Source organism: Leptodactylus fuscus, chromosome 5 (genome assembly GCF_031893055.1).
Source record: "Leptodactylus fuscus isolate aLepFus1 chromosome 5, aLepFus1.hap2, whole genome shotgun sequence".
Taxonomy (NCBI): Eukaryota; Metazoa; Chordata; class Amphibia; order Anura; family Leptodactylidae; genus Leptodactylus; species Leptodactylus fuscus.
In genome coordinates this window covers 48,255,532-48,269,343 of record NC_134269.1, presented here as the reverse complement: position 1 = coordinate 48,269,343, position 13,812 = coordinate 48,255,532, and the positions used below count along the sequence as shown (strand labels likewise).

Sequence of the window (13,812 nt, the reverse complement as noted above, 5' to 3'; positions counted from 1 at the left end):
GTGTCCTCTGTCCAACACTTATCCATCTGTCTATCAGTACTAGAATTGTGCTCCAAACTGTGTCAGTCATCAATATGTGGATGATATAGGTATAGTTGAATGGACGACAGATAGCTCTTAGCAGCTTCAATGGAAGTGTCAGATTGACGCTGCAGAAGTGTTTGATTCGACAAATCCAATAAACTTTCTGCACACGTCATGAAGTCTGTCCTCTCTCTGCATTAGACTTCAAAGTGGACTTGAAAATGTGCTGACACGATATTGCCACCAAGTACGCTAGACTCACTTGCTTAAGTTAATGAGGAGTTTGACAAGGTTTTCGGAAAAAGTAAGGTCAACAAGCTTGAATCTTCTCATTAACCCCTGTCACGTCTCATCCTTTCTCACTACTAAGTCACCTAAGGCGTACTCTTGGGGATCACATGGAGGCGTTGCAGGGAGCTAGATTGAATATTCACACATTAGGCAATTAAAACAAACATTATAAGCTTAACATCTCAGCTACGTTGACACTTCTAAGTGTAAAAAGCATTCATTATAACAAAAGGCAGAAACCTCTTCTGTTAAAAAATAATACATGTACAGTAATATATTAATAACTTATATTTCAAGGTTCCTAATGGAAGCTTGATAGAGATTTTGTACTGAATAATTAAAATTCTCTTTCAGCTAGAAAGGAAAACTTGGCTTTGCTTCTGAATCCTTATGTGAACTGCGGAGTTTGTCTTATCTAATTCATGCATGGTGCTGCTTCTTCACGGCCATGTTAGCCCTCATAAGGGATAGTGTCCATGCAACTAGGTCACCAGGGCTTATATAGAATAGACTTGATGGGAAAGGGTCTGTGCCCCAATGGGGGGGAGATATTAAGTTTATTGCACCAGAAAACTTACCTTTATGTTGTTTTCTAATAGTCAAAGGCTAAACAATAGACTTCATGTCCCTAGTGCTGCAGTGGTACCATTTTAAACAACTACCATGACTGCAGACATGTTTACAATGGTTACAGCTTTACATACATATGCACACTTTTATCTACCCACAGTGATACTCTTAGACATATAACATCACGACTCTAAAGCAAGGACGTTTTTTTGGCAGCAACCAGATGATGATAAAGAAGAAGCCAAAGAGAGATGGCTTCTTGGAGGGTTGCTGGGAACACGTCCTGCCCCACTCCACACACCCCCTCTAATTTATTAAAGCAACGCACCACAGCATGCCCTCTTTCTATGACATGAAGTCTTTCAAGTTGGTGAGTAGTTTGGTGGCCATGGACCCCCACCCAGGAGTCTTAGGCCCCAAATACTCATCCAAATTACCCATATCATAATCCATCATTGCCTTTATACTTGCACCAAACACTGTACTTGAGTCTTTGCTGTATCGGTAACTGTCCAGTTCAGTTCTGCTACATCTGTAGCTATTAGATAATGTTTTGCTTAATCCGTAAATACATTCACCAATGTTAAGAATAAATCATAAATGAACTAATAGCTGGGTAAGGTCGGGGCAGGCTCGAGGTATGACATATTTTACTTAGCTTTCCAGACTGAAATTCTGTCCATTAAGTACTGAAAAACTGCAGCAGATTCTCTGATCAAATCTCATTACCCCCTAGTCAGAGATCATGTGATGAGCGGTAACATTACTGCCGCTTCTCCTCTAGGTGCGAGTGTACTTGTCCGCACTATTCTCAGCTTTTCAAAATCATAGAATATTGACAAGTGACATAAAGTCCCCTAAAACCCTCCATTATATTGAGATGAAGAATGCTTCTTCCTCCCCAGCTAACAAACTTATTTTTTATTTTTTCACTCCATATTTTTCTGCTTAAAGGGGTTTTTCATTAGGATAAGTCTTCTATATCAGATTGGGGGGAGAGGGGTGACACATCCAAATATAGGTAGCTCAGATCCCCATGTGGTGCCCACATTATATAGTTACATCCAAATAAATACAAACATTCCAATATTTCATAGGTAGAAAAAGAAGGGTACTCACCGGGATTTCTTGGCATGGGGAGGCAGGAGCTGCAAAGTCTTACATTCACATTAACAAGAAGTATAGATAGGATCCTTGTGATGGGACAACCCCTTTAATGTCTTAATTTGTCACCATCGTCAATATTTGCTGTCAATGAATGATAATACTCTTGTTCACACTCACAAGCTAGTCCTGTTCTGAGAAGTTCTGGCCAATTCTTCTGACTTATCTAAACCTCTGCGTCAAATTGGAGGATTGGGGGGACTGGATTTGGAGGAAGCGATTCACAAGGGGGAAACATTTGATTCAGGTCTATCCATGGGGCTGGGTTGAGTCTTTGATGTCAAGCCTCTAAATTTTTTGGTTCAGAACAGTGCCTAAGCTATTAGGCATAATAGTTCTATGCTTGCAGCACTTTTCTCTACGCATGATTCATGTGGAAACTGAGCGGAAACCCACACAGACCCCATTATAGTCTATGGGGTCTGCATGTTTTCCCAAGTAACCACTTTTCTATACATATAGGTTTCTGTTCGGGGGTCCCCAAGCAGACTCCCTGAATGGAATCCCACACGCAGATGTGAACCGGGGTAAGGTGCAAATGGATCTGCCCTGCAGTTTGTCAGCCAGAGCCTGCTTAGAACAAACTACTGTTGTACAAGTGGGTACAAAATAGTATTTATATAACAATACCAATAAGAAATAAGGAGCAAATCAATGTGTATTAATGGGTCCATTGCTCTGCACTATGGGAAAGGGTCAAGACATTTAGCTTAAAGGACAGCGAAAGTCTCAAGAGAAATTCCCACCGGCCTCCTATAATAAGTAGTCTTGCGCTCCCTGCACATCACATATGTCGCCCTCTTATGACTATGGCTCACAGATCTGCTCTTCAGGGCCAGGACTAGGATAGCTGGATACAGTCAATACCGCTGTGGATCACTGGATCCGCTTATGTGCCAAGAACATTTCAGAGAATATTCATATTGACAATTGTTGGCTCAAGGGAAATGTTTCATTGGCCGGTTGGGGTTTGTTATTTCAGACAATGTAGCACAAAGATTTGTCTTAGGGCTTATGTACACCACACAGCTGTGGGCTTGAACCTATATGGAAATAAAAGAAATCATACAGCTCTGTGTGCTGTTGTACTGAGTCCTATGGTACCATGTATATGAAGAATACCTCTATATATACTGGACGGGATGTGATGAAAAATACCAACATTTTCTTACTAGATGAATAAAGTAAAATCAAAGAGTAAGCCATAATACAGCTATGCACAAAAGGGGGCGCTTGCCTGACATAGAAAAAAAAGACTTAGCTCAGTGGTAGGTTTAACTAAAAAAATAAATGATACTCAGCCCTGGCGTCCTGGCAGCGAGACTTTGGTCCTCTCCATAGGTCTCAGGTTCTGGCGCTCCAGTAACAAGATCAATTGCAATTATCCAGAATACCATCCACTTTGCAGGTAATGTGAGATGCAGCGTTTTTTGCCATGGCACTTCAGCCGCAGCTAAAACGCCGATTTTTCACAACATCGTGCTCCGGCCTCAAGATGGAGGCTTATAAGAGGTTAACAGTATAACAAAGTAACTATGGTGTCCCAATTGCAACACCTATTCCAACTTGATCATCAAACTAAGAACATGTAAATATTTATGCTGTAGGACCACACTTTCCAAAGATGTCTTTCTTATTCTGGATTGCAGCCCCATTTTCATAAAAATCTGTGTTTTATTCGGATATAAATTAGCTCAAAATAGCTTTGGGGGCTTTTCTTCTTCTACTGGGGCTTACACTCCACTCTAGACCACTGCCCCTTACCACAGACAAAGTGGGAGATGTCACCCAAGCAATGGGAGGAGGAGCTGAGGGATAGCAGTGCTAATTTTCATTAAAATGGAGCTACAATGTAGAATAAAGAAGACATCTTTGGAAAGTGTAAAGGCCACCCTACAAGGTACTGTCATTAATTTCAATCTGGCGTTTCTGTTGACAAACTTCCTTTAATGTCCGTTGCTCTCATCCGTCATAGGATGAGAGCAACCGACATTAAAGGGTTTGTCCCGTCACAAGGATCCTATCTATAATCAAAAAACAAAATGTGCTATTGAGGTTACGACTCACCAGGTATTGATGGAAGATCACAGAGTGTGAGATCCCGACTTTGGGACTTGCAAAGCTGTATAAATCAACGAAGAAGAAGAGAAATGGGCGTCTTCACACCTTGACTTCCTTAAAACTTAGCTTTTATTCCATGTTGAATTTAAAAATACAGAAGACGGTGCAAAAAGATATGAAAATAGAGTATTAGAGCAGATTATTCCTCCAGCAATGCTATGATTAAGGGATACCATATCCTGAAACGCGTTAGTTGCGGTTTTTAAACTCTTTTTCACCATGTATTTTCATATCTTTTTGCACCGTCTTCTGTATTTTTAAATTCAACATGGAATAAAAGCTAAGTTTTAAGGAAGTCAAGGTGTGAAGACGCCCATTTCTCTTCTTCTTCGTTGATCCTATCTATAATGCTTGTTAATGTGAATGTAAGACTTTTCCTAAATATATTGCTTCAGCAAAACTGCTTTGTTTGTCCACTATCTTACTTTATTCATTTTTTTGTGGCCACAGCCCTGACCTAGCTGCTCCTGAGTCAAGTGATGTGTCTGCCTGCTCTCAGGGGGAGGGAGGAGGGGCTAAGTGCAAGGGAGCGAGCCTGGAAGGGGGGGGGGTAGTTTACCCTTTGGGGGAAGGGGCCGCCAATACAGGGTTAGACGCCGGCACAAGTGAAGTCAGCAACATCTCTATGCTTCTGCCCTGCATGAAGCAAGCAGCGGCAGAAGCGATGCTGCTATTCCGGGGCGGGGGACGGAGGAGCGGAATAACAGCATCGCTTCTGCCGCTGCTGGCTTCATGCAGGGCAGAAGCATAGCGATGTTGCTGGCTTCACCTGTGCCGGCGTCTACACTCCCCAGCATCTGCTGTAATAGAGAGGCGGATGCCGGGGACAGTTAGACGCCGGCACAGGTGAAGCCAGCAACATCGCTATGCTTCTTCCCTGCATGAAGCAAGCAGCGGCAGAAGCGATGCTGTTATTCCGCTCCGGGGTCACATATGCAAAGCCAAGCGGCGAGATGCCGCCGGCCCTGCGTGCACACTCATACACCAGTCTAGCCTTCACAATATGAATACAGACCCGACACCCTGAGACAAAGCCGGAAGACAGAAGAATTCACAGAAATGAAGACTGGTAAGTATGCGACGTGGGACAACCCCTTTAAATCACTGATGGTGACACAGCACCCTGGTTTCTTTCATCGTGCTTTTTTACTTTTCTGATGGAAGAAAAAGTCAATTTAAATTATAGTCAATGGGAAAATGAGAGGGCTCCGTCTGTATCAGTCACTCTACTATCACTAATTTCTATTGCTCTTATTCTATGGTGAATGAGATCATTGGACGTTCATAGCATTAGTGTAAACATCCCCCTAGGGGTGTAGAACATCTTATCTTATATGTAATGATTACAGATTACATTGTTTTATTTCTTCAATTGAAATCAGGTTTTAGTATGTTTCCTAGTTTAATGATAAAACGTATCAATGCGGGATCCAATGAATAGCCCCATCCTTGCTTTTGTTCTTGTATATATAGTATATACGATGATCATCCAGTTTATATTAGTATTATAAATTCTCATTATTATTAGACTTATTTTAATGTTACACGTATACCTAAATTAACCTTCATTCTATCTGTCTACATCCACTTCCTCTTCCATCAGATTCTCCATAGATATATGCTTTTAGATGCTTCTTCGGATATTTAAATGGTACTTGAAGCCATCATCCTAGGTTCTTCATTTTGTGTAATAATGGAAGTTGCTGCACATATTCCTTAAATGGCTAATAAGAGACGAGCTATCTATTTTTGTTTGTCTCCAGGACCACTATGAAGTTACGCTGTTCACAAGTACATAGGAAATTACTTAGATGATATTTATCTAATAGCCTAGAATTGCTGAAACTGATAAAGTACGGCTGTAACCGCGCTCAGAAGATGGCTACAGACCGGGGCTGATATTCATGGATAATGTGCTTCAGACTACAGACTGCCATTGTAGGTGGGGGGGGGGGGGGGCTTGTAAAACTGAAATTAGTTTGTCTGCACTATTATTATTATTATTATTATTACTATTATTATGACTGTATGTTGTGCAAATCTGTAATCTGGTCCACAAATACCTATACCATACTTCCACATGTCTTTGATTCGATACAGAAAAATATTACATGAGAACAACTTATTGGCTCTACTGAACCTCTGAATAGCCCAGTTACAAATATAAGCCCGCACTATCCGGAATGGTATAAGTTGGAGGCTTCTATGGCCATGGTGGCTTGTATTGCCAAATACTTTGATAGTCCCTGAGATGGCCCAGTAATGAAGAGGTAATGGATGGGGCTCTCCCTGCTAATTATCTCCTGTGTGATGGTATTTTGGGGTGCCATTGGTGTTAGGTACACATAAGGGTGTAGGAGGCATGGTGATAGTTGAAAATCATGTTTCTCGTGGCTCATTTTACTTAGCAAGATTCATCCAGTTACAGAACAACATGGATACACATAATTCACTGCAGCAGGGATCAGCAACCCCCGCACACGTGCCAAGAGTGGCATGTGAGCCTTATTTCCGTGGCACGGCAGCTCGAGTCCTCGATCATCAGTTTTGATTGGACCAAACATGGCTGAAATAAAACTGCTTATTATACGCTAAGGTCTAGGGTCTGAAAAGACCTCACAGTATAATAATAGCTAATGAGCAGTGAAACTTGGAATATTATAAAAGTTATCTTTAATTTTTTAATTAAAATTGGCACGCCAAACAAAAAAAGATTGCCTACCCCTGCACTACTGCATCAGGTGGCTATTGCTCTCCACCCCTTCCTCATTCCTCTAACTGTTTCGACCATGGTGATCTGCAATAACCCCTGGGACATTGTTCTCCTTTCCAACCACACTTGGGGAAATTCAGGCCATGTGTTGGCCGTGGACAAGTTTCCTCACTGGTTTAGCATAAATGCAAGGTAGCCTGGTTGTGCTTACATGGGGTCCAGTGACATGGAAGTGCCTGTTAAACCCTATCTGACAATAACCAGGGTGAAGAGGTGAAGGTGGTCTTCCACAAACTAAATTCATCTTCTATGGCTAGCTACAGACTAAGCTGTACAGGAAGTAGCACACAATCTAAAGTCCAAGGGGTCCCAGCAACCATTAAACTCCTCACACCTTCTAGAAACCCAGAGCAGGGTCCTCTCCTATTTGCACAGCAGCACAATAATGGCTATTTGACTCTTGAGTAACCAGCATAAACTGGAAGATGCAAATAACCAGTACTAGAACAATGCAAACAATGTAAAACATTGCAAACTATACAGAAATACACTGTGGTAAAATAGAAAACAACATTTATTCCTATTCAATACTTGGTAGAACCCAGCAGATGCTTCCTTACGGATGGTATTGATAGACACAATACTCCCGGATGCCTGGTGAAACTCCTGGTGTATGTGAGCCATCGGTTGGGTGCGGTTTCTCTGGCCAGCACTCGTCGGTCTCTATTTCCCAGTTTTTGGGGTCTGCCGACTTGGGGCACATTCCGACAATCACCATTCACCTTCCACTTTGTAATCACATAGGCCACTGTCAATTTTGGGTAATTCAGTTCGCTTGCTATGTCCCTTAAGCATTGACCATTTCTGTGGTACCCCACAATTACCCCTTTCTTGAAATCGGGCAACTCTGCACTTTGTGGCATCTTGCATGTGACTAATGCCAATGCACTAATGCCAATGCTGTTTCCTATTTAATGGCGGAAGGTGTGACGTACTTTACGACCGCAGATATCATCATTTACAAGGGTGACCAAATACTTATTGGTAGACAGTGTATAAAATTTCAGTCTTTAGTAGTGTCTCTTTTGGGGGACACTTTACACATACAAATCGTAGCATGCTCCATCAGTTCCTGTATTACAGAGGTAGTGTCCCTAACAACATTTCTACATATGTCCATGGTATGACGGCACATGTAGTATAGGACATTTTGTATCTGAAGTTGTAGACAGCCTCTGTGCACATGGTTTTGTCATGTGCCTTAGGTCTTAAAGAGGACCTTTCACCATTTTGCCCATAGGCAGTTTTATATACTGCCGGAAAGCTGACAGTGCGCTGAGTTCAGCGCACTGTCGGCTTTCCCGATGTGGGCCCGGTGTGAAGAGCTTATGGTCCGGTACCGTAGCTCTTCTATGGTCAGAAGGGCGTTTCTGACAGTTAGCCAGAGACGTCCTTCTTCACAGCACAGCTAATCGCACTGTACTGTGAGAGCCGGGAGGAACTCCCCCCTCCCTCCCTGACAATGCTCGTCTATGGACTAGTACTGCGAGCAGAGGGAGGGGGGAGTTCCTCCCGGTTCTCATAGCACAGCGCGATAGGCTGTGCTGTGAAGAAGGACGTCTCTGGCTAACTGTCAGAAACGCCCTTCTGACCATAGAAGAGCTACGGTACCGGACCGTAAGCTCTTCACACCGGGCCCACATCGGGAAAGGCGACAGTGCGCTGAACTCAGCGCACTGTCAGCTTTCCGGCAGTATATAGAACTGCCTGTGGGCAAAATGGTGAAAGGTCCTCTTTAATCTGAGAAGTCAGTTCTTTTATACTGCTGTGAGTGTTGTAGTGCTGACCGGGACTGGCGAGGCGGAATGGACCCGCAGGAGATCTATACCACAGGGTTCAAACTCATTTCCAGTTACATTGTGTCATAGTAGAGCTTTTAGTAGCCTGGTAACTAAAATTATGCCCTGGAATTGTTTCCTAGAACCCATTTTATTATACTGGAAAATATAATCATTTATCCAGTACATTATGGCCTGGTTAAGTTAAATTTAAACATCCAACCACCCACCTAGTTTTTAGAAACCCTTTTTTCTAGCAACAGAGTCTGCAGGTCTTGCCCAACCCTCCATATGAGGTAGAATATATTTATTCTGAATATTATGAACTCGGTTTGCAGCTACTAATACAAATCCAATTCCAAAAAAGATGGGATGAGTAAAATGTAAAGAAAACAAGAATGCAAAGTCACATGACTGTGTATAAAAATATAGCATATTAGAGGGGCAAAGTCTCTCAGGGGGTTCACCACTCTCTAATGATTGGGGTACTAATTCAGAGAAAAGGCAGTGCATTAAAAAAAAACAGCCATGAATCGGTGATGGGTTCAGAAATACTTCCAGAAATCACTGTCCATGAATACAGTTTATGCAATCTACAAATGCAGATTAAAGCTGTATCTTATGTCATGCAAAAAAAGAGCCATATAACAACACAATCCAGAACGCTGCAGTAGGACCCATATGGTTCTTAGATTAGTGACCTATCTTTGGGATAGTACAGTAATTAAAGAGTCCTGGAAAACCCTTTTAAGATGAACCATGTAAGGCTTGGTTCACATATGCTGATGTGTTCCGTCCATAAGAGTCCACATGAGGACCCCTACGGACGGAACACAAGCGCAACTGCAAGCGCTGTGCAGTTCAAGCGCACGGGCCCCATAGACTATAATGGAGTCTATGTGCTTGCTGCGCACAAACGATTACTGCACACAGTTACATCACTGTGCAGGCTCACTATGACATCATAGCATAGGGATAAGCACACCCAAAAAGATCACTGTGTACACTATGACATCACAGCATATGAAAGAAAGTAATTATAATGATGTCACATGGAGACACATTCAGTTTTCCACATCCTGTCCCATCATCCCCATAGTTATCACTAATTGCACTGTAGGTCTCAGTGAAAATGGGGCCCTTAGTTGTTGGCCCCATAGCCGCTGCTATGTCTGCCACACTGGTAGTGACACCCATGCCATGAAAGCAACATGATACTATAACAAATGCTTATTTTATTATTAGCATATTAAAACAGGTCTATGGGACTTCAATAGCTAGTTAGCACCACTCGTGAAGTATTCCATGTTTGTTTTATCTTTTAAATGGTTAATGAATTGCATTTCTTCATTGACTCACTTACTGCAATGTAGCTAACACTTGTTCCCGCACGTACCAGATAAGTCAGTACAGTAACCTTACCATCGTGATTAATGGAAGGCAGAATTACAGAGGCAGGGGTTATACTCTAGTGATATTTTCTATATGTCAACTTTATTATTCTTTTTCTTATTCTGGAAAATATGAAGGCGTTTAATAAAGACATGTGTGTTGCTGCAGACTGGATGGGTAGTCACTAAAGTGAGTCAGTCCATAGTGGCATAACCCACATATACACTATACAAAAGATGTCTTATGTGTATAACGCACCTATTCACCATCTTGCCTGTACTAGTAGTATTAATGATTGTTTTTTTATTTCACCAGTAATTACATTCTACAGGAATAGGGAATTTAATCATGTAATAGTCCAGGTACTTGAGGACAATCGTGAGACTTGGTGCTCTTTAGAAGAAAAAAAAACAGAACCCAAACCATTATAAGATTTTTGGTTCTATTTGTTATATAACATTAAATTCCAGGTACACTTTCCTGCCCAAGACCAGCATTAAAGGGGTTTCCAGGACCACACTTGGAACTATCCCATAAGCAGTGTATGTGCAATTGGGATTTATTATCTGAGTGCTCTCTTCACGGCACCGCATAACCAGACTAGAGAGAATATCTGCCATTATTTTTGTGTGCTCCCTGCTCTACCATTACTTTTGGCTAGTGCAAACTACAGTTACGTCACTGAGAGGACAATAGCCAAGGGAAGGCAGTGGGATGGACCAGGATGGAGGCTTTTCCAGGGGGCCAATGAGCCTATGCAAGGAAATTGGAACTTCAGTTATGAGAGGTGGAATGGTGTCGGCGTAAGTGGCCAATGGAAACAAAGTATTAAGAGGAGCACAGAAGCTAGAGGTGGTGATATTAATCATGTAGGGACACATACTGGGGGGGTGACTAGATGGGGGAGACCATTTTTTAAAAAGTACTTAGTGCCTCTTTTATCACCTTAACAAAAAAAGAAAGAAAGAGGGACACCGAGCGCACTAAGAGTAGTAGTATAGTGATGATGAAAATTATAAAAACAGAAATGACCAGTAGGCCTCTCACCTGATGAGGTTGTGATAGGATCACAACACCCTAAACTTCCAAAAAGACAGTAGTCACTTCTGGTGAGAGTGGCAGCGGTTCCGAGACTGAACACTGGATTATCCGGGAGGATGAATATAGAAGAGGAGGAGGCAAGGATCCGCGCTCAAATGGTCATGCCAGGAAAGTGAAAACCCATCGACAGAGGAGGTTGAGTCGATTTTTAATTATATCAAGTACAGAAAGAGCACAACGCATTTCGGGTAAAACAGACCCTTTTTCAAGTGCATAAAATACTTCCCACAGTGGATAATGGGTGTCACCCATTGAGCGCGGATCCTTGCCTCCTCCTCTTCTTTTATCACCTTAGATCTGGTGCAGGCGTTATCAACTGCTAAACTTCACAAACTTCAATCACTAAGACCAGGGGTGAAACATGGCTTTCTGCTGCCTGAAGCGGACGTCAGAAAACCGCCCCCAACACCCCCCCCCCCCCGGAGGAGGGGTTGGGGCTGAGCAGAAGGGGGCGGGGCGGGTTGAGCGGAGGGGGTGGGGCCAAGCGGAGCGATCGTCTTTAACAGGCAGAGAGGAGGCACGGAGAGGACCTGCTCTCTGCCTGAGCATGAGGGGCAGCCGCTGGAGCAGCGCTGCTCCAGCGGTCTCCACAATCCACCACTCAGTGACGGTGACCCTAAGCCAGTCCAGGACAGCTTAGATCAGCAAATATGCCACCCTCCCCATGGCCTACGCTCGGTCTCCATTGGGGGATTTCATGTGGAAAGAAGAGTACTTTCTCCTCGTATTTTTCGAGCAGAGACCCGGCAGACCCCATTACAGTCTAGGTTGTCTGTGGGTTTCTGCGTGTAACTGTTTTCTAAGCAGATTGGGTTTGCGTTTCCAAAAATGGAAACCCGAGTGCAGGTGTGAGCCCAGCATTGCTGAAACAACCCCAGATGTGTGTATGATTTTTGTAGAAATTTGCCATAATCTGTACAATCTGGTGCATTTTGCCCCACATTTGCCCTGACAGTGTAGCTATTCAGCCACTTGTTAACAGATCAGGATATCTCATGTCTCAGAAAGTGATTTTCACCCACAAGGCAGAACCATCCTCGTTCTGAGACTTGCTAGAATAAAACATTAATTAGACAAAATAATTTATTTGCCATCTCTAGGAATGACATGAAGCTTCGCTGTAACTACACAGACTTCTTTCTCTGAAGCTAAATAACTGTACGAAGTAATTAATGTCTAGAGATGTTTTCAGATTAATTGCAATATGGCCGCCATTCCGAGAAATTCTAATTATTTGTCCTTTTTTCTCTCTCTCACAAGGTACTATGCAACTGTACATCCTTTGAAGAAAAGAATATCTGTCACCACATGTGTCTACGTCCTGGGAGGAATTTGGCTCCTGTCCTTCGCCTTGGTTGGTCCTGCCATTGCTCACACGTACCATATAGAGTTCCAGCAGCAAGGCTTTGCCATCTGTGAAGAATTTTGGATAGATAAAGAGACAGAGAGGTTGGCCTATGCCTATAGCACCCTGATCATCACATACATCTTGCCTTTGTCTGCAGTGTCACTGTCCTATATTTGCATTACGGTTAAGCTGAAGAACAGAGTGGTCCCAGGCCACCCAACACAAAGCCAAGCAGAATTTGATAGACTCCGCAAGAGGAAGATATTCAGGCTCATTGTGCTGGTGGTAACAGCATTTGGAATATGTTGGCTTCCTATCCATGTTTTCAATATTATCCGGGATATTGACATCAATCTCATCAATAAGCACTATTTTCTTCTCATTCAACTTCTCTGTCATTGGTTTGCCATGAGTTCCTCGTGCTGCAACCCTTTCTTGTATGCCTGGCTTCATGACCGATTCCGCAGTGAGCTGAAGAAGATGTTCACCTTTAAGAGGAAAATTATCCCAACCAACAACTGTGCGGCTGTGAGTGTGATGCTCTAGACGTCATCCTGGGAACCATTCCTAGCATAGACACCCTAACACTTTAAGGGCTAGTTCACGCGCGCGCATTCTGGCACGTATACATGTGTCAGAATGTGAGCGCTCAAAACAGATCACATTCATTTCAATGTGTCGGCTTATGGGCGTATAACGTGCGTAATTTTGCACGAAAAAAAAAACCCATTGAACTCAATGGTTACTAACTTACTACATTTTACACGTGTAATTTGTCGCAAAATTCACAGAACGTTACTCTGTGTGAAGGCTAAAAGCCTCCCATTGATTTCATTGTGTAGCGCCCGTAAGCCGACACATTGAAATGAATGGGATCTGTTTCGAGCGCTCACATTCTGACACGTGTATATGTGCCAGAATGTGCACGCGTTAACTCCGTGTGAACCAGCCCTAAAGCCTATGGACAAGTCTGGAGCCATTTTTATTCTCCATTTATACGTATTTTGAGCTAATATACATTGACGTAATAGGCTATTAGAAATTTTTGGCTTCTGCAGCTACTCTGTTTTACAATTCATGGCAAGCTGCAGGATGCCGGTCTGTGTTAATCTTTCAAACTGGCTATCCTCCAGTCTTTCATTCCTCCCTTTAAAAATTTGATAAGTGGATTCATGGCCAAAACCACGTTTATTATTTAGACATGTAAGGGTACTTTCACACTTGTGCCTGTGTCATTCCGCCGGGTTTCT

The 13,812-nt window shown here is 42.8% G+C and overlaps 1 protein-coding gene across 1 annotated transcript in view; it reads left to right on the top strand.

Moving 5' to 3' along the window:
• The window catches only part of PRLHR (prolactin releasing hormone receptor), a 46,299-nt gene extending 33,161 nt beyond the window's left edge, over positions 1-13,138 (top strand). The window contains exon 2 of the mRNA XM_075276158.1: positions 12,475-13,138. Coding sequence (XP_075132259.1) covers positions 12,475-13,108 — 634 coding nt within the window. The 3' untranslated portion in view covers positions 13,109-13,138. The remainder of the gene's footprint in view (positions 1-12,474) is intronic.
• Positions 13,139-13,812: the final 674 nt, after the last annotated feature.